At 43.8% G+C, this 20388-nt stretch overlaps 1 protein-coding gene across 3 annotated transcripts; it reads left to right on the top strand.

The window, feature by feature from the left end:
• The first annotated feature begins 310 nt into the window (after positions 1–310).
• LOC109864969 (neutral alpha-glucosidase AB-like) lies at positions 311–20189 on the top strand. Of its 3 annotated transcripts, none has more exons than XM_020453063.2 (22): positions 311–370; positions 1411–1512; positions 3161–3269; positions 3417–3544; positions 5850–6029; positions 10319–10388; positions 10671–10734; positions 10951–11047; positions 11284–11464; positions 11628–11781; positions 11921–12156; positions 13463–13589; positions 13680–13759; positions 15548–15688; positions 15850–16048; positions 16286–16594; positions 16728–16804; positions 16916–16990; positions 17154–17267; positions 17378–17490; positions 17583–17683; positions 18615–20189. In XM_020453063.2, exons 1-22 carry the CDS (start codon positions 351–353, stop codon positions 18722–18724), a joined length of 2787 nt encoding a protein of 928 aa, XP_020308652.1. In that variant the 5' UTR covers positions 311–350; the 3' UTR covers positions 18725–20189. The 3 variants fall into 3 exon arrangements, with proteins under 3 accessions (XP_020308652.1, XP_031653281.1, XP_020308653.1); XM_031797421.1 differs by lacking the exon at positions 311–370 and adding an exon at positions 434–726 and having other exon boundaries at positions 18615–20116; XM_020453064.2 differs by lacking the exon at positions 311–370 and adding an exon at positions 464–862 and having other exon boundaries at positions 18615–20116.
• Positions 20190–20388: the final 199 nt, after the last annotated feature.

Genomic DNA, 20388 nt, shown 5'->3' with positions numbered 1-20388 from the left:
TGAAGGGAAATTCAGCAAGCACATTGCAACCAGAGTAGTACAAATAAATCAGTGGATTGCTCCAGAACTGACTACAAATTCATGCTGATGTGTCCATGTCTGAGAGGATAAATAAATACAAGGAGCGAGATAAACCGTGTGGACACATTCAAGAAGACTAAATAGTTTCGAATCTAATTGCCTATGATAATTATAAATATTGAACAGAATCCACCAATATCGAATGAGGTCCTACATATTTAAAGACTCCAAAAACTCTCACTCAGCTTTTTCGGGTATCTTGTTTTTCTCCGCGGTCTTTGTTAGTTCAATGTGAAACGGGGCTGGGCCAAGGTTGGAACTAAACCAAGATGGCCGCCTTCATAGTAAGGTAAGACAAACCAATTCGGCGGTTAAATATGCATTTAGCTAGCTATTGATTTCGAGAAATATTTCGCATGTACGGTGATCCAGGGACTTTCGCTCGCCGTACCTCGACCAGTCCACTCTCTTATCTTTTTACTGTCTCTAGCTAGTAGCAGTCACAGGAAGAAGCTCGAGCCCCCTTGAATTGAATTAAGTTAGCGGCTTGAGAGCCCTCTATGCAGCTAAGTTAACGTTTCAAAATCTCTAATTATATAATTGTCTACATACGTTTAACTAACTCTGATCGGTGAAGTGTCATAACGTGCGTGTCTGTCTTGTCTCTGTCCTAGTTGTATTACGACGAGGATTTAGCTAGTTGGGGTATGGTTTTGGCTAGTTAAGTTATAGCGTTAGAGTCATTATACACGTTTAGATTAGCTTAATCAACAGGATTTGGAAACAGCAACAGCCTATCAGCAAGTGGCAATTGTATCAACCTTTGATGATGCATAACTAGGTTAAAGTCCATTGTAGTGCAAATTCCCACATGCATTTCACAGTCTAGGCCAGTATTTCCCAACTCCGGTTCTTGCGTACCAACAGCACACTTTTGTTGTAGCCCCGGACAAAAAAGCATGATTCAAGGGCTTGATGATTAGTTGACAAATATAATCCGTTATGATTGTCTGGAGCCACAACATACATATGTACTGTTGGGTATACTCGAGAACCGACATTGGTTAACACCGGTCTAGGCATTTGACTTGTCAGCATCATTATCTATCACTAACTTTGCCAAGTTTAATGCAGTGTTTCTTAACCCTGGTCCTCGAGTAGCCCCAACAGTACACATTTGTATTTTAACCATGGACAAGCACACCTGATTCAACTTGTCAACTAATCATCAAGCCTTTGATGAGGTGTGTTTTTCAGGGCTACAACAAAAATGTGTACTGTTGGGGGTACTCGAGGACCAGGGTTGGTAAACAATGGCTTAATGTATGTAGTATTTCATTCTCTTAACCTTTGCTTTCCATTTTCTGTTTCTCTCTTCTGCCCTCTCAGGATGGGGCCTCTGTTAGTGTTGTGGCTGGCTGTCTTCCTCAGTGGGACCTGGGCGGTGGACCGTGGGAACTTCAAAACCTGTGACCAGAGTGCCTTCTGCAAGTAAGTCCTGGATGATACACAGCTACACCACTTAGCACCTTGATGAAGATGAAACACAATTAATGAAAGTAGACTACGTATTTATACTTAACAAAAATATAAACACCTAAAGTGTTGGTCCCATGTTTCATGAGCTGAAATAACAGGTTCCATATGCACAAACGTATTTCTCTAATACAAATTTGTGAGCATTTCTCCTTTGCCAAGATAACCAATCCACCTGACAGGTGTGGCATATCAAGAAGCTGATTAAACAGCATGGTTGTTACACAGGTGCCCCTTGTGCTGGGGACAATAAAGGGCCACTAAAATGTTCACTTTTGTCAAACAATACAATGCCTCAAATGTCTCAAGTTGAGGGTGTGTACACTTGGCATGCTGACTGTAGGAATGGCCACAAGAACTGTTGACAGAGAATTTAATGTTCATTTCTCTACCATAAGCTGCCTCTGTCATTTTAGAGAATTTTCCACTACTTCCAACCGGCCTCACAACTGCAGACCACGTGTAGCCACGCCTGCCCAGGAACTCTACATCTGTCTTCTTCACGTACGGGATCTTCTGAGACCAGCCACCTGGAAAGCTGATGAAACTGTGGGTTTGCACAACCGAAGAATTTCCACACAAATTGTCAGAAACCGTCTCAGGGAAGCTCATATTCGTGCTTGTCGTCCTAAGCAGGGTCTTGACCTGACTGCAGTGCTGCGTCATAACCGACTTCGTGGGAAAATGCTCACCTTTGATGGCAACTGGCACGCTGGAATAGTGTGCTCTACACAGATGAATCCCAGTTTCAACTCTACTGGGCTGATGGCTGACAGTGTATGACTTTGTGTGAGCGAGCGATTTGCTGATGTCAACGTTGTGAAGAGTGCACTGTGGTTGTGGGGTTATGTTATGGCCAGAAATAAGCTACGGACAATGAACACGATTGCATTGTATCGATGGCAATTTGAATGCACAGAGATACCGTGACGAGATCCAGAGGCCCATTATCATGCTATTCATCGGCTGCCGTCACTACATGTTTCAGCATGCAAATGCACGGCCCCATGTCGCAAGGATCTGTACACAATTCCTGGAAGCTGAAAATGTCCTGCATATTCACTCACCAGACATGTCACCCATTTAAGCATGTTTGGGATGCTCTGGATCGACGTGTACGACATGTACATGTGTTCCAGTTCCCACCAATATCCAGCAACTTCGCACAGCCATTGAAGAGGAGTGGGACAACATTCCACATGCCACAATCAACAGCCTGATCAACTCTATGCAAAGGAGATGTCACGCTGCATGAGCAAATGGTGGTCACATCAGATACTGAGTTAAAAAATGTTTTTTATCTCGGCCCCTTCCTTTTTTATGGTATCTGTGACCAACAGATGAATATGTGAATTCCCAGTCATGTGACATCCACAGATTAGGGTCTAATTTATTTCAATTGACTGATTTCCTTATGAACTTTAACTCAGTAAAATCCTAAATTGTTGCATGTTGCGTTTTTAAAATATTTTAGTTCAGTAAGTGACTGACGGTAATGCGTGAACCTTCAAGTCTCTCCTCACTTATGATCCAGAATGTTCACAATATGTACTTCTATGTGCAAATAGAACATGTTTATCAGGGTTTGTGTTTGTGCACTCAGGCGTCAGCGAGCGTTGAAGCCTGGCCAGTCCCCGTACAGAGCCCTGCTGGAGACCCTGGAGCTCACCAACACTAAACTCACACTGCAGCTCATCAATGACAACAACAAGGTCTGGTACACTCGCACTTCAATCGACAGATGTAATATGATGTTATTATATGTCCATACATGTATTAACAGGTGTGCTTGAAACCCCTATGGGATCTGGTCTCTTGTTTATTTTTGTATTTTTTTTTTTACCCCTCTTCCCCCGCAGGTGCGTCTGCTGCTCGAGCTCTATCGTCTCCAGGGCAACATGACCAGGGTGAAGATAAATGAGTTGAAGCCGCTTAAGCCTCGCTTTGAGGTCCCTGATGTGCTCATCAACAACCCTCCTACAGAGCCGTAAGTCTCAGAGAGCCATCTGCAGTAGTGGGTGGGTGATGGGTGACACTGAGCCATGTGGATTTTATTTTTAATTATTTAACCTTTATTTTATCAGGGAGTCGTACTGAGACCAAGGTTTCTTTTACAGATGAGCCCTGAATTACAGAAAATGCACACATCACTACAAATGCAAGTGGAAAGAACAACATGGTCATAAAACAACCACACATTCATCAATGACTCGGTCCTCAATCAGCCGTCTGAATTGCCTTAGAGGCACCAAAACATCCCATTTAAGAACATTTTGAAGATTGCTCCACAAATAATTGGCAAAAAAGGTAAATCACCTTTTAGTTAACTCAGTAGAGACCAAAGGAGTTAACCTGTTTGTCTAAAATTTTGTAAAGATGTTAGGTACAGTGGGACTTTTTGTAAAAGGGCTTTTATAAATGAAAAAAGCAATGTATCAATCTATGTGACATCAGAGGGCCAACCAACTTTCTGGTAGAGAGTGCAGTGATGAGCACTTAAATTGTCACCCATAGTGCGCTATGATAAACTGCATCTAATGGCTTTAATGAGGTGGCAGCTGCGTTCATATAGATGTCGCTGTAGTCTAGGACCGATAGGAACATCGACTGAATAATCTGCTTTCTACTATTTAGCGAGAGGCAGGACCTATTTCTATAGAAGAAGACCATTTTTATTCTCAGCTTCTGAACTAACACATCAATATGCTTTTTAAAATACAGCTTTATCTACCCAAATCCCCAGATATTTGTAAGCAGGGACACGATCGTAATGCAATGAAGGCAGCCTGGTCAACCATGGGGGCAATAGCATACACAACAGTATCATCGGCATACAAGTGCAGGTTAGTTTTTTACGGACCAGTCGATATTCTTAATGTAAACCGTAAAGGTACCTAGAATCGACCCTTGCAGGACACCTTTCGTAATATCCAGGAAACCTGTTTTAACATCATCAGGAGATACACATTGAGTTCTATATGTCAAGTAACTTTTAGACCAGTTACATGCAGCCTGGTGTAGGCCAATTTGAGGAAAGCCTCTGAATTAGTAGTGAGTGATCAACAGTATTGAAAGCCTTTGACAGGTCAATAAAGAGGGCTGCACAATGTTTCCTTTTATCCATAGTTAACCACATTTATATTCACCTTTGTGAAGGGGGAGTACATGGGCTGACTTCCAAACCTTGGGGATAGTACCAGATGCAATCATTCAGGTTAAAAATATGGGTTAATGATTCAGCAATCAGGGGGTTGGAGAGCTGAAGTAAAAATGGATCAAGCAACTCAGCCCCAGTGGATTTTATATATCCTAAGCAAGGCATCTAACACATCATAGATCGTAAATTGTTGAAATGAAAACAGATTGACTAGAAGTTGACGGATTAACCTTTGAGTCCGCTAGAGCCTGGCAGAGGGAAGAGCAGTCGATTGACTGGCCAGGGTCAATTAAACCACCGCTTAAAGCCTGCTGAGATAAAAAATTATGATTAAAAGCACAAAATGATTATGATGATTAAAAGCACTTCCATTCTTTGCAGTTATTATGCCAGAGTCAGACAGAATGTGCATAGGCAGGGAAGGGGAGGAATCTGTACGCTTTAGTGCATTTCCTGTTTTCCAAAATTGGAAGAATCCCCAGCAGAGTCAGAGAGGGAGCTTAAAAAGTAGCTTGATTTAGATTCTTAGTCAAGATAGTACATGGGTTTCTCAATTGTCTGAAAGATTGCCAGTCCACTACAGGGTCAGTTTTCCTTGCTTTGGCCCAGGCCTGATTTCTCATCTGAATGAGCTCAGATAGAGCTAACCTTTGATTTTCTTCAGAGTTATCTTTGACTCTGACTTTTAAAAGGGGCGTGTGTAACTGCCAGAAGAATGGATACGGAGGAGAAATGTTGTCAGAACTCTGTCAGGAATACAGGAAATGGTGGCTAAAGCAGAGTAGAACATGTCATGTAAAAACCCTTGAGGCGAAATGGGGAGAATTAAATTAAATGGGGAGAATGAATGAATTGTTTAGGACAGAGACCAGCAAGGGAGTTAAAATGAAATATAGTTAATGTAGGCTAGTGGAGGACGCAGTGAAACACTACCTGAGGACATGCAGAAGATGAATGACCTGGCTTTCAGGAAGTGGTGTAGATTTGTTGATAATGTTATAGCCACCAGCACCAAGAGAGAATGCATCTGTATGAATAGACAGCGGAGACAAGATGGCACAGAATAATGTCATCTCTCAATGATTTGTGTATTGATTCCACCCATTTTCTCTCACACTCGTCTCTCCTTCCTCAGTCTGTCTCTCCTGTCGCAGGATGAGAATGGGGTGGTTCTGTCTTTGGGGGCAGACTCTCAGTGGCTGATCGTCAGTGCTAAACCGTTCCGATTGGACATCATGGAGGGGCGGGAGGTTCTTCTGTCACTTAACTCCCGTGGTCTGCTGGCCTTCGAGCACCTCCGGATCCGCAAGGATACGTAAGTGACAGCAATGCACCCACATATCCCGCCACAATGCAAGTTTGTATTCATGTTCTCACAGTATACATGTTTCTTTGTTATTCTTGCTTTTTCACTGCTTGGTGTTCTGTTAATCCATTAAATAATTTCTCTCCATTCTGTTCTGTTCAATGTCTTCAGCATCTCCTATAAGATAAAAAACAAAGTTTATAGCGTGTGGGAAAATATCAAGTGGGTTTTCTCTAGGTAAATTCCATCAGCTTCGTAGGTTTGTATTTGTCTGTGCTGAGTAGGAGTATGGAGTCGAGTGTAAAAGTTTAGATAGACATCCAAAAATGACATGCCCAAATGGCTCAAGGATGTGGTGATGGAGGATGTTGGCTTGGTAGCTTTTTCTTAAATCATTTCTTGTCTAGGCATGAAAACCAGTTCTAAGCTCTCTACCTGTCTTCAGTGGAGATGTTCACAAGCCTTTTTCCTCCCATACTTCTCTTTTGACTTCAAACGTCTTCATGATAGTCAATTCACCACACTGTTGACCCAACACAGTCATGTTATACTGTGCCTTTGGAAAGTATTCAGACCCCTTGACTTCATCCATGTTTTGTAACGCTACAGCCTTATTCTAAAATGGATTAAGCAGATTGAGGATTTTAATCTACACACAATACCCCATAATGCCAAAGCGTGAACAGGTTTTTAGAAATGTTTGCAAATGTATAAAAAACTGAAATATCCCATTTAGGTAAGTATTCAGACCCTTGCTATGAGACTCAAAATTTAGCTCCTGTGCCTCCTGTTCCCATTCATCATCCTTGAGATGTTTCTACAGCTTGATTTGAGTCCACCTGTGGTAAATTCAATTTATTGGAGATGATTTGGAAAGACACACACTTGTCTATGTAATATCCCACAGTTGACAGTGCATGTCAGAGCAAAAACCAAGCCATGAGGTTGAAGGAATTGTCCATAGAGCTCCGAAACAGGATTGTGTCGAGGCACACATCTGGGGAAGGGTACCAAAACATTTTTGCCATTTTGAAGGTCCCCAAGAACACAGTGGTGTCCATCATTCTTAAATGGAAGATGTTTGGAACCACCAAGACACTTCCTAAAGCTGGCCATCTGGCTGAACTGAGCAATCGGGGGAGAAGGGCCTTGGTCAGGGAGGTGACCAACAACCCGATGGTCACTCTGACAGAGCTTCAGAGTTCCTCTGTGGAGATGGGAGATACTTCCAGAAGGACAACCATCTCTGCAGCACTCCACCAATCAGGCCTTTATGGCAGAGTGGCCAGACAGAAGCTACACCTCAGTAAAAAGGCACATGACAGCCCACTTGGAGTTTGCCAAAAGGCACCTAAAAACTCTGACCATGAGAAGCGATCCTCTGGTCTGAAACCAAGATTGAATTATTTGGCCTGAATGCCAAGCGTCACGTCTGGAGGAAACCTGGCACCATCCCTACAGTGAAGCATGGTGGTGGTGGCAGCATCATGCTCTGGGGATGTTTTTCAGCGGCAGGGACTGGGAGACTAGTCGGGATCGAGGCAAAGATGAACAGAGCAAAGTACAGAGCAATCCTTGATGAAAACCTGCTACCTAGTGCTCAGGACCACAGACTGGGGTGAAGGTTCACCTTACAACAGGACAATGACCCTAAGCACACAGCCAAGACAACACAGGAGTGGCTTTGGGACAAGTCTCTGAATGTCCTAGTCTGGCCCAGCCAGTGCCCGGACTTGAAAATAGCTGCAGCAACGCTCCCCAACCAACCTGGCAGAAAGTGAGAGGATCTGCAGAGAAGAATGGGAGACTCCCCAAATCCAGGTGGGCCAAGCTTGTAGCGTCATACCCAAGAAGACTCGAGGCTGTAATTGCTGCCAAAGGTACTTCTGCAAAGTACTGTGTAAAGTGTCTGAATACTTATGTAAATTCAGCAAAAAAAGGAACTGCCCTTTTTCAGGACCCTGTCCAAATAACTTGACAGATCATCATTGTAAAGGGTTTAAACACTGTTTCACATGTTTGTTCAATGAACCATAAACAATTAATGAACATGCACCTGTGGAATGGTTGTTAAGACACTAACAGCTTACAGACGGTAGGCAATAAGGGTCACGATTATGAAAACGTAGGACACGAGGCCTTTCTGCTGACTCTGAAAAACACCAAAAGAAAGATGCCCAGGGTCCCTGCTCATCTGCGTGAACGTGCCTTAGGCATGTTGCAAGGAGGCATGAGGACTGCAGATGTGGCCAGGGCAATAAATTGCAATGTCCGTACTGTGAGACGCCTAAGACAGCGCTACAGGGAGACAGGACAGACAGCTGATCGTCCTCGCAGTGGCAGACCACGTGTAACAACACCTGCACAGGATCGGTACATCCAAACATCACACCTGCGGGACAGGTACAGGATGGCAAAACAACTGCCGGAGTTACACCAAGAACGCACAATCCCTCCATCAGTGATCAGACTGTCCGCAATAGGCTGAGAGAGGCTGGACTGAGGGCTTGTAGGCCTGTTGTAAGGCAGGTCATCACCGGCAACAACGTCGCCTATGGGCACAAACCCAACGTCACTGAACAGGAGTGGCAAAAAGTGCTCTTCACTGACGAGTCGCGGTTTTGTTTCAACAGGGGTGATTGTCGGACACGCGTTTATCGTCGAAGGAATGAGCGTTACACTGAGACTCTGTACTCTGGAGCGGGAACGATTTGGAGGTGGAGGGTACGTCATAGTCTGGGGCGGTGTCACAGCATCATCGGACTGAGCTTGTTGTCATTGCAGGCAATCTCAATGCTGTGCATTACAGGGATGTCCTCCTCCTCCCTTATGTGGTACCCTTCCTGCAGGCTAATCCTGACATGACAATCCAGCATGACAATGCCACAAGACATACTGCTCGTTCTGTGTGTGATTTCCTGCAAGACAGGAATGTCAGTGTTCTACCATGGCCAGCGAAGAGCCCGGATCTCAATCCTATACCCCCCCCCCCCCCCCCCCCCCCCCGAAATGTCTGTGAATTTGCAGGTACCTTGGTTGAAGAGTGGGGTAACATCTCACAGCAAGAACTGGCAAATCTTGTGCAGTCCACAAGGAGGAGATGCACTGCAGTACTTAATGCAGCTGGTGGCCACACCAGATACTGACTGTTACTTTAGATTTTGATCCCCCCCTTTGTTCAGGGACACATTATTCCATTTCTGTTAGTCACATGTCTGTGGAACTTGTTCAGTTTGTCTCAGTTGTTGAATCTTATGTTCATACAAACATGTTAAGTTTACTGAAAATAAATAAATGCAGTCGACAGTGAGTGGACATTTTATTTTTTGTTTCTATTTAAGTTAATTTTTTAAATAAAATAGCAACCAAATCTCAAAACCCATTTTGCTTTGTCATTATGGGGTATTGTGTACTGATTTGATGAGGGGGAAAAAAAACGATTCAATCAATTTTAGAGAGAAGGCTGTAACAAAATGTGGAAAAATCAAGGGTTCTGAATACTTTCCAAAGGCACTATATGTAGTGGCTGCCTAGTCTAATCCCATAATACTGAGTAGACTACAATATCCTCAAGGCTTGTTCGTTCCAGTCAGTGTGTGCTTCCACTGGGGTAGTGTGTGTTCTCGGAGGAGGTCTGTGTGTAAGGCAGGGTACTGGTTGTCACTTGGGGGTTAGTCCCTTGGGGTGTTCAGCTAAAAAAATAACCAGAAGGTAGGGAGTTGCTCCCCTTTGTCATTAGAGTGACATTTTAGAGTGTTAAGTAGTTTGACACTAGCTGTATTTTGATACTAGTGAGAAGGCTGTGTGTGTGGGGGGTCATCATGATTTTAATTATTTCAAATCAAATTGTATTTGTCACATGAACCAAATACAACTGGTGTGGACCGTGGTGTGAAATGCTTACTTATAAGACCTTAACCAAGACTTCTGTTCAAGAAATAGTTAAACTATTTAACACAAGTTAATGAGTTAATGTGTGGGGGTACAGGTTGTGGTAATTTGTACATGTAGGAGAGGTAAAGTGACTATGCATAGATAATAAACAGTAAGTAACAGCAGTGTCAAAAGAAAGGGGGGGGGGGGTCAATGTAAATACTCTGGGTGGCCATTTTGATAAATTTTTCAGCAGACTTATGGTTTGGGGGGGAAGAAGCTGTTAAGGAGCCTTTTGGACCCAGACTTGGTGCTCCGGTGTGTGTTCCCTCTTCCCTGTGTACTTCTTGTACCTAATTTAGATGTTTAATTACTCAGTTGTCAGGAAGTTGTGTGTCTTTTGGGGATGTTTCTCTCTCCCACAGTCAGGTAGACCCAGAAGGAGCTGAGAAGAAAGAAGAAACTGATGCTGCCAACGAACAGGCAGAAGGAGAGGTGTGTGTGTGTGTGTGTGTGTGTGGGGGGGGGGGGGGGGGGGAGATGAAGAGAGAAGTAACACTAGAACGAAGGTTGCCCCCAGTCTTTTGATTAGGATCAGTAAACTGAACGAGAGATGCAGTTAAATGTTTTGTAGCACTGCTTACTGCCCTTGCCAACGGACTGAAACGCACATCAAACCCCTTTTCGTTGCTTTTCCCATTTTCTTTCTCTCCACCACAATACTTCTCTCCCGCTCTTTCCATCGGTCTCCACGTTGGTTCTTTTGTTCCTTCCTAGACTGCAAAGGAGGATGGAATGTGGGAGGAGACGTTCAAGTCGCACACAGACAACAAACCCAATGGTACGGATACATCTCTGTGGACCTGTTGTTTCAGATAAATGGAGAGGTGAAAGAGGAGGCTTGCAATCAAATACTTGGTATTCTGATCCTGGGTCCTCATCTCCTGGAGATATTATTTTCTGATTGGATGGGTTTTATGACTTGCTTTAGGCACAGTGACCAGTGCTGAATGGGTTTTGAATGTAGTGTGTCCTGGTTGGCTGTTTTCTCCCACAGGCCCTTCCTCCATTAGTCTGGACTTCTCTCTGCCAGGGGTAGAGCATGTCTATGGCATCCCGGAACACGCAGACAGTCTTAAACTCAAAACCACTGAGTGAGTGATACTGACATTGGCCCCTTATATTGGTTAATTGAGACTGTAGTTAATTAAGACTACATGTTTTCACATGGCTTTCCACCGTATATATTTTCTGACGGTGCAGGACATCCTAATTAGTTCTGTTTGTTTATGCATTTTCTTTTATTTTCAACGTTGTAGGTTGAAGATTTTTAATTAAGATGAAATTAGACTATGACTTATACAATAATATATGCGCATGTGTTTTCCAGTGGAGGGGATCCATACCGGCTGTTTAACCTAGACGTGTTCCAGTATGAGCTGTTCAACCCCATGGCCCTGTACGGTGCCATCCCTGTCATGCTGTCTCACAGTGCACAACGCACCATGGGCATCTTCTGGCTCAACGCTGCTGAGACCTGGGTGGACATCAGCTCTAACACTGCTGGAAAGGTAAGACACACACACACACACAGTTAGTCAGTAAATCCTTTTCTCTCCATGGTTCCCAGTGAGACACATCTCAACCACCCTGTGTATAGACATTGAAGGGTACAGTCAGAGAGAAACCAAACACACCTTCTTACCCCTACTCTGGTTCTCTCTGGTTGTTTAGACTGTGTTTGGCCAGATGCTAGACTATGTTCAGGGCTCCAGTGAGACGCCACAGACAGACGTGCGTTGGATCTCAGAGAGCGGCATCATTGACGTCTTCATCATGCTGGGACCCACTCCCACTGATGTCTTCTCCCAGTACGCATCACTCACAGGTCAGACTCTCACTACAGAAACCCAGTTCATATTCCCTGTGCACTTTGGCAGTTCACCAGTCTATTTTCTAAGTCCCTGTGGAGGTTAGTGTCGCAGATCGTGCTACTTCCCTCATATCACCCTCACACACTGCTCCAGGTACCCAGGCCTTCCCTCCCCTGTCTGCACTGGCCTACCACCAGTGCCGCTGGAACTACAATGACCAGGAGGATGTGGCGGCTGTGGACCAGGGCTTCGATGAGCACGACATCCCCTACGACTTTATCTGGCTGGACATAGAGCACACGGACGGCAAGCGCTACTTCACCTGGGACCCTCACAAGTTCCCCCAGCCAAAAGACATGCTGCAGGGCCTGATGGACAAGAGACGCAAGGTGAGCACATGCGTGTGTTACAGCTGTCTGGCCAGGGCTCCCTTGTAGTAGACATTTTTGGGTTCTGTCTTATTGGGACTCAACTGTTTAAATCGGTGGTCACAAAACCGGTTGATAGTGTTCGACTTGTCCATCTCCAAGGCATTTCTAGTGGATCGCCAAACATTTCTGTTGGTGGTAGGTCCAGCCAATTCAGCTGCCCTGCGCGCCGGGTAGGCAAACTGTTGCCATTTCATGTGTCTGTAGGTACAAGCTTTGCCTTCCCGGTGGGCCTGGAGAGGAAATCAAGTGCACTATGCCTTTCCTGGCCAATCAGATTGCTCAGATGACTGAGTCTGCAGTAAAGTAGCAGGCATAAAATAAAGCTACGGTTAAGTTGATACTGTGAGATGTCAAAACTTTTTAAACCTTGACTAGAGAGACTGTCAACGAATACAGCAAAGAGCTGCTGTTTTTGGGTGAGTTAATGTTTCAGTTCTTACTCCGCACTGTCAACACTTTGTAGTATTCAACACTTATTTATAAACCATAAAATGCTAGTTCTGTTTCTACTCAGCACTACAACAAGCAGTGCAGCAGTAATGAATGAGTAGGAAAGTGTATTTATATGCTTGCCGTGTTAATATTAGCGGCTTGGGTCTTTTTTTCATATCGGAATATTTCACTTTCTCTGTTCATTGGAGTAACAACATTTAATTTATGCATGAGGCAGAAATAATGCGGTGCGACTCGAGTTTCACCATCAGCTGTAAGACAATGTCCCTTTTTGGTCAGTGGAGGAAAGAGAGAGCGGAGGGATGTTGAGAGACGGACCCTCAGTCTGCTGCTCTCCCTCCGCTGAGACTGACCATCAGATGCAGGTGCCATCAGCCCAGTAAAATAAAAAGCAAATTCTTTAAATGTATGCTCACTCAGCTGTGCCTCACAAGTAATACAACAATGGATTTATTACCGGTGGGATCATTTTGTCCACCTCAAATATTGAAATATAATTTTAAAACATGTCTCGAACAACAATGTATTGGCAGGGCAATTCAAGCAAAGCCAGTATGCAGTGATAATATATTGGGCCTATAGCTTACTGCACAAACCTCATTGCTACAGGACTCATTTTTAAAAGTCATGTTAATAAAACAAATCTGGCATGCATTTTCACTCGGTGATCTTGACTCAGAAAAGGTTGGTGACCACTGGTTTAAATGGTTGAAGAATGAAAAAAGCCAAAGGTTCTGAGACAAGGTTGCCAATCATCTTAATCTCAATTTTGCTGTTTTCCTTCTCCCTCATTATCCCCCTCTACCATTAGATGGTGACCATTGTGGACCCCCACATCAAGGTGGACAGCAGCTACAAGATCCACAATGAGATCCGCTCCAAAGGCTTCTACGTCAAAAACAAAGATGGTGGAGACTACGAGGGCTGGTGCTGGCCTGGTAAGAAACTGGGAAATGAGTCTGACCCACAATCAAAGAACACATTGCAGTTACTCAACATCTCTCTAAGCTTTCCTTTTTCTAATCTAGGTAATTCTGGTTACCCAGACTTTACCAATCCTGAGATGAGAGCTTGGTGGGCCAGTATGTTTGCCTACGATCAGTATGAGGTAAGTTCTTTTTAGGCTGTGGTGGTTACGAAATTTCGTCAGCCGTTGATAGTCAAGCAAATAACGGTCAGTCTCACGGTAATTGACTGTTAATAAACAAACACATTTAGCATCTCCTGGCTTCCACACATAGCTTACAAGTCACTGATGCAGACCTTTTGGAACATCTACATTTTAAAAGTCTAATAAATCCATGTAATATAGCCTACACCATAACAATTTGCAAGTGAAGACGGACACATCTGTGACGCAATTGCACGCGTCCTTATCTATTGAAGTGCATATTGAAGATATTGGAAGAACTGTCCACATTTACTTTGTATCAGCCAACAAGATGAGTAGGCCTAATGAACAGCAAAATAACTAGCCTATGTCAATATACTATCCCCCGCAGTACAGAAGCTGACCTATTCTGTGCGAGAAATAAATATTTCAAACAGTCTGGGACAGTGGTGGGATGCTATAGATCCAAAATTAATACAACGACTAGCATCATCAAAAAATAAATTATGCAATGAGGCTGACACCACAGATCAGAACGTTTAGCTTAAAATTTAAAAAATGCTATTTCTTCACATTATAAGCACAGCAATGCACACATGATAGTAAGCTTTAAGTGAGAATGTTCCATTAGCGCAAAACACCATTTAACAAAAGTAACTGCAAATGTGATTATCCATGTAATGCTTTTATTATAAAGGTGCATTTATATGGTGAAAATTATCTTCCCCAAACTTGAAACTCATGCGTGTACAGTATGTGTGCCAGTTTGTCTCTACACCCTTTGTAAAGTGGATTGATGTGCTTAATTTTAAGTTATTTGGCCACTTTAGTTGTGAGACTAGCCTTATCAAAACATAGGTCTATGGGCTGGGCTACATGAGTTGTTGAAGAAATGACTGTTGGACGATGATTTGAAAAAGTCACAAGGCATTGTTCCTTTCCTTAAACTGGCCATCATTCACAAGTGATAAGCTAATATTGTCACCCATCAGACATGTTAATTTAGTTTTGTCTTTACATATACTAAATAATGTTTGCAATTCGTTTTGATTTAGAATAGACCATTATCATGCACCTCTTGAAACGGGCACAGGGGAAATACTACATCTCTGCACTTAAATAGTTTCATTTTCATGCCAGCCAGGTAGGCTTTACTCCTGTTGTAAAGAGAAGCAATGTGCTTAATATGAGGAAAGTTGAGAAACAAATATAGTATGCCTAGCCTATAGAAAGCTGTTGGGCACCTCTTTTAGTGGCCATCACTGTTTTTTCACGCGGTCACGTGGCATTTGACTCCCTTCATGACTCGTGACCACCAGTGTGGCGGTAATATGGTCACCGTAACAGCCCTACATGAAGTGTGGGGTGGTCACCGTAACAGCCCTACATGAAGTGTGGGGTGGTCACCGTAACAGCCCTACATGAAGTGTGGGGTGGTCACCGTAACAGCCCTACGTGAAGTGTGGGGTGGTCACCGTAACAGCCCTACGTGAAGTGTGGGGTGGTCACCGTAACAGCCCTACGTGAAGTGTGGGGTGGTCACCGTAACAACCCTGCGTGAAGCGTGGGGTGGTCATCGTAACAGCCCTGCGTGAAGTGTGGGGTGGTCACCGTAACAGCCCTGCTTGAAGTGTGGGGTGGTCACCGTAACAGCCCTACGTGAAGTGTGGGGTGGTCACCGTAACAGCCCTAGTCCCTTCTGCCCGGGTTTGACTTTTGCCATGTCGTCTCATTCCCTGTGTCGTTCTTTTGCTGAAATATCTCTTCCCCCATCTCTGATCTTAGGGATCCATGGAGAACATGTATACATGGAACGACATGAACGAGCCGTCAGTGTTTAATGGACCAGAGGTCACCATGCATAAAGACGCCCTGCACGGGAACTGGGAGAACCGTGACCTCCACAACCTCTACGGACTCTATGTGGTGAGTGTGTTGTGTGTTGTATGTGCCTATCTTCACTAGTAGAACTGGGACTTACAATTGCAATGGTAGACTTTTTCTTGAAGAAATGACTGTTGGACTGTTTGAATGTTTGAGTTTTGCTGCTTGAACTTGCAGTAACCACCCTCTCTTCTCTCCCTCAGCAAATGGCCACAGCAGAGGGTCTGATTGAGCGTTCAGGGGGAGTGGAGAGGCCATTTGTCCTGACCAGAGCCTTCTTCGCTGGCTCCCAGCGCTACGGTGCTGTGTGGACAGGTGATAACACTGCTGAGTGGGAACATCTGAAGATCTCCATCCCCATGTGTCTCAGTCTGGGCCTGGTTGGTGTTTCTTTCTGTGGAGGTGAGTCTGACTCAGGCTTAGTGAAAACCTCTATTTTCCTCTCCACTAAAAGTCACAACTAAGCAATTAATACTTCTGAAATATTTTGCACAATTTTATGTTGCCGTTATCGACTTGTTTACATTACATTTATTATGGTTCGTTGCCTGTTTCTTTAAACCCCACCACATTGTTATTGGTTATTCTCCCTCTGTTAAATCTATGTACCACTCCTGTCCTTGTTTCTCCCTCTCCTAGCTGATGTGGGTGGTTTCTTCAAGTCTCCCAGTACTGAGCTCCTGGTGCGTTGGTACCAGACAGGGGCTTACCAGCCCTTCTTCCGGGCCCATGCCCATCTGGACACCCCACGCAGGGAGCCTTGGCTGTTTGGCCCAGAGAACACTGCTCTGATCAGGGAGGCTGTCCGCCAGCGTTACGCCCTCCTGCCCTACTGGTACCAGCTGTTCTACCACGCCCACCACTCTGGCCAGCCCGTCATGAGACCTCTGTGGGTGGAGTATCCTCAGGATACGGCCACGTTCTCCATGGATGACCAGTTCCTGCTTGGTGAGTGAGATCATGTTTATATTTATCTGTTATTCCCTAGTATAACTCTGTGTCAATAGATATTCCTGTCTTTGCTTATCCGTTATGACTGATGCCATGACTGAGTCACATTCCATCTATCCTGCTGTTTCAGGGAGAGATCTGCTGGTGCACCCTGTGACTGAGGAGGGGGGCAGGGGTGTTACTGCCTACCTGCCTGGAAAAGGAGAGGCGAGTCCATCTCAGGAACTGTCATAACATTGTCACTTATGTCTTGTGTAGGTTATATGTCAGCCGTCTAATTGAAACCCTCTCCTAGCTGCTCTGTTCTGTGTCCTTCAGGTCTGGTTTGACGTCCACACGTTCCAGAAACACAACGGAGCCCAGAACCTCTACATCCCTGTCACCATCAGCTCTGTAAGAAACTCTACAACACACTCACAAACAGTCTGTCATGACCAGGGGGCTACATGCTTAGTTAAACAGTCACATACAGTTAAGATTACATCCTGTATGTGCTGTTGAGAGAATTGTGTAAGCTTGGAAAGACACTCCGTTTGACTCGCTCTCTCGTTACCAGATTCCGGTATTCCAGCGCGGTGGTTCAATTATTCCCAGGAAGGCCCGGGTTCGAAGGTCATCATCCTGCATGGAACATGACCCCTACACCTTATTTGTTGCGCTTAGCCCCAAGGTAAAACAAACACAGACATTATCACTTATACACTAAATGTTCCCCATTTAGATGGATTTCTGAAGCAGGAGAAGTGGGATTCGGGATTTGACCTTTTTTACGTCCATTAGAGATTTGCCCAGGGCGAGCTCTACATAGACGACGGCCACACCTTTAACTTTGACAAACAGAAGCAGTTCATTCACAGAAGACTTTCCTTTGCCAATAAGGCCCTGTCCTCCAGGTCTGTCAGATCATTTTTCTCTCTCCAAATTGTTTAGTCATTATTACTCCTTGCTTTTTGTCTAACTCAGATTTCCCTTTCTCTCCCTGCAGAAACCTGGCCCCTGGTTCACAGTTTATCACTCCCTCCTGGATTGAGAAGATAGTCATATTGGGGGCCAGTAAGCCCAGCAAGGCCACTCTGAAGACTCCTGGTGAGTTCTTCCAATGTCTTATTCATACTATGGATTACTGTGCCAAATTAATTTGCCAGTAAGTCATTGTGTGTTCGAATGTTTCTGGTTTTCACACCCAAGTAGGCATTTGAGACGGAAACAGTTTGGGAATAAACTATACTGAACAAAAATATAAACGCAACATGCAGCAATTTCAACGATTTTACTGAGTTACAGTTCATATAACGAAATCAGTCAATTTAAATAAATTAAGGCCTAATCTATGGATTTCTCATGACTGGGGAGCCAGGCCCAGCCAATCCAGAATGAGTTTTTCCACACTAAAGGGCTTTATTCCAGACTAATACGCCTCAGTTTCATCAGCTGGCAGGTCTGACGATCCCGCTGGTGAAGAAACCGGATGTGGAGGTCCTGGGCTGGCATGGTTACAGATAGTCTGTGGTTTTGAGGCCGGATGACATACTGCAAATTTCTCTAAAACGACGAATGTGGCTAATGGTAAATTAATGTGCATTTCTCTATCTGGCAACAGCTCTGGTGGACATTCCTGCTGTCAGCATGCCAATTGCACGCTCCCTCAAAACTTAAGATATCTGTGGCATTGTTATGTGACAACTGCACATTTGAGTTGCCTTTTTGTCCCCAGCACAAGGTGCACCTGTATAATGGTCATGCTGTTTAATAAGCTTCTTGATATGCCATACCTGGCAGGTGGATGGATTATCTTGGCAAGGAGAAATGCTCACTAACAGGGATGTAAACAAATGAATGCACAAAAATTTGAGCGTATGGAAAATGTATGGGATCTTTTATTTCAGCTCATGAAACATGGGACCAACACTTGTTATTTATATTTTTGTCATTTTTGGTGTATCTTTCACTGTGTGTATAATGGCAGGTCATACTCAAATATGACTGTTATTGCTATGTTCTGTCTTTTTCTCTGTAGATGGCAAGGAGAATCTGCTGGAGTTTGAGTTTGATGCCTCGATGTCGGTGTTAACCCTTCGTAAGCCAGGCGTCAACGCAGGGGTGGACTGGACTGTGGTGCTTCAGTAACCATGGAGATGAGAAATGGAGGGGTGGGGGTGCTGAACCTGACTGAACAGGAAAGGATGAGAGAGATGGAGGAACTGAGTGGACATGGGCTGCAATCGTAACGCACCAAGCAAGATATTGGAACGATTGCTCTGTGGTACTCAGACTGGACAGGTGATACAGGACTATTCTCTCTCTCTCTCTCTCACACACACACACACACATACACACACTGTCATAACAATTTTGTACACACAAACACACGTGGACAGGGATTTGCTCTGTAGATCTGAACTGGTTACTAGGTAGATTGTTCTTTGTTAGTGGCATTTAGGGCAAAATTCTTCAATTCAAATCAAGGTATCATTGTCGTTAATGTTTTGGGAGTACTCAGACGTTCAAGACTGATGGATGATTATTTTAGGTTTTCCATCAAGTATGCTATAGATGGAAAAGATCATTGAATAAGTTTGCTGACAACAAAATTAAGACACTCATTCAGACTAGTTAGTATCTGTTTAATTCCATATCTGGCCATCTCTTATAACTTTAAATTCTTATATTTTTCATGTTTTTATTCCATTACATATTCCCCCTGAAATTACTGAAGAGAAATTGACAGGAAAGCCAAACCGCTCCCTTTGCTTTCAGCTTATATGCCACATTCTATTCAGGTTTTATTAGGGGGGGGGGGGGTAGAAACTCTCCACCAATCAAGAATGCTGCACTGATCAAGATCTGTAAATGTCATGTGCATCTCTAATTTCCATAAGGTGTATTGAGTCTTATCTCTGATATTCCTAATTTAAGGTTAGTCATTCCTTCTTATTTTGCCCCTAATTTAGTTTCTGACAAGAATGTGCGCGCTTACCTCAGTCATTATTATGCCATTTTAAAAAATGTGCTGGAGAAAAGACACAAAGTATGTTCGACTGAACTAATGAATGGCGAGGATTTGGCTTTATAAATTGGGTCATATTTGGGAATTATTCTAAAACCACTTGACTTGGTGGATGCTCATCCTAATAGCAGTTAGGGCCATGCATTGGGATTAGATTGTCAGTTGGGGTACAGGGTCATGGTCCACTGTCTTCAGAGTGTCATATGCTCTTTATAGTGTTGATTTAATAGTCTAAATGTGACTTAGGAAAGATGTGTTTACTAAGATGCAGTGAGCTCTCTGGAGACAAGTGACCGGTCCTGGTTGGTCAAAGCATCGTTAAGCGGTTGTATTCCCTACTGTCGTTGGTAATCAAGCATTTTGAAGAGTTTTTCTTCATTATTTTGTGGTTGAATTCAAAAACTTACTGCAGCATTCTCAGGATGAGTGTTGGAACTGGGAACCAAGGAGGCCAGCTGTATGTGATAAGATGAAGGACCAAGTGAAAATAAACCTGACCAAATGTGAGAGGACATTGTTGTTTTTAATTATGAATTAATGCGGTTTACGTAGATGGGGATGTTAATAAAATAACTATATTCCCAATCTAATGAGTCCTTGTTTTGTTCTTATTGTACCAAAGATATGTTAACCCAAAGCTTTCCTTTGCAATGTGTGTGTATACAGATTACGAATTTGGCCTACAATAATGCCAGCCATTTGAAAGGAAAGTCATTGATCAAGGATCCGCGTACACATTTCCATATGAATACTGTCAATGGAATACATATTTGGCCGAAAATAC

This window comes from Oncorhynchus kisutch, linkage group LG19 (genome assembly GCF_002021735.2).
Source record: "Oncorhynchus kisutch isolate 150728-3 linkage group LG19, Okis_V2, whole genome shotgun sequence".
Taxonomy (NCBI): Eukaryota; Metazoa; Chordata; class Actinopteri; order Salmoniformes; family Salmonidae; genus Oncorhynchus; species Oncorhynchus kisutch.
Note: the sequence above shows the minus strand (reverse complement) of the source record. Positions and strands in the feature narration are given on the sequence as shown.

Bases quoted from the DNA above. Each gene is read 5' to 3' on its own strand.
- LOC109864969 (XM_020453063.2), top strand. From the start codon at position 351: ATGGCCGCCTTCATAGTAAG. The intron at 1,513-3,160 runs GTAAGTCCTGGA...TTGTGCACTCAG, and splicing joins GACCAGAGTGCCTTCTGCAA to GCGTCAGCGAGCGTTGAAGC. The intron at 11,465-11,627 runs GTAAGACACACA...CTGGTTGTTTAG, and splicing joins GCTCTAACACTGCTGGAAAG to ACTGTGTTTGGCCAGATGCT.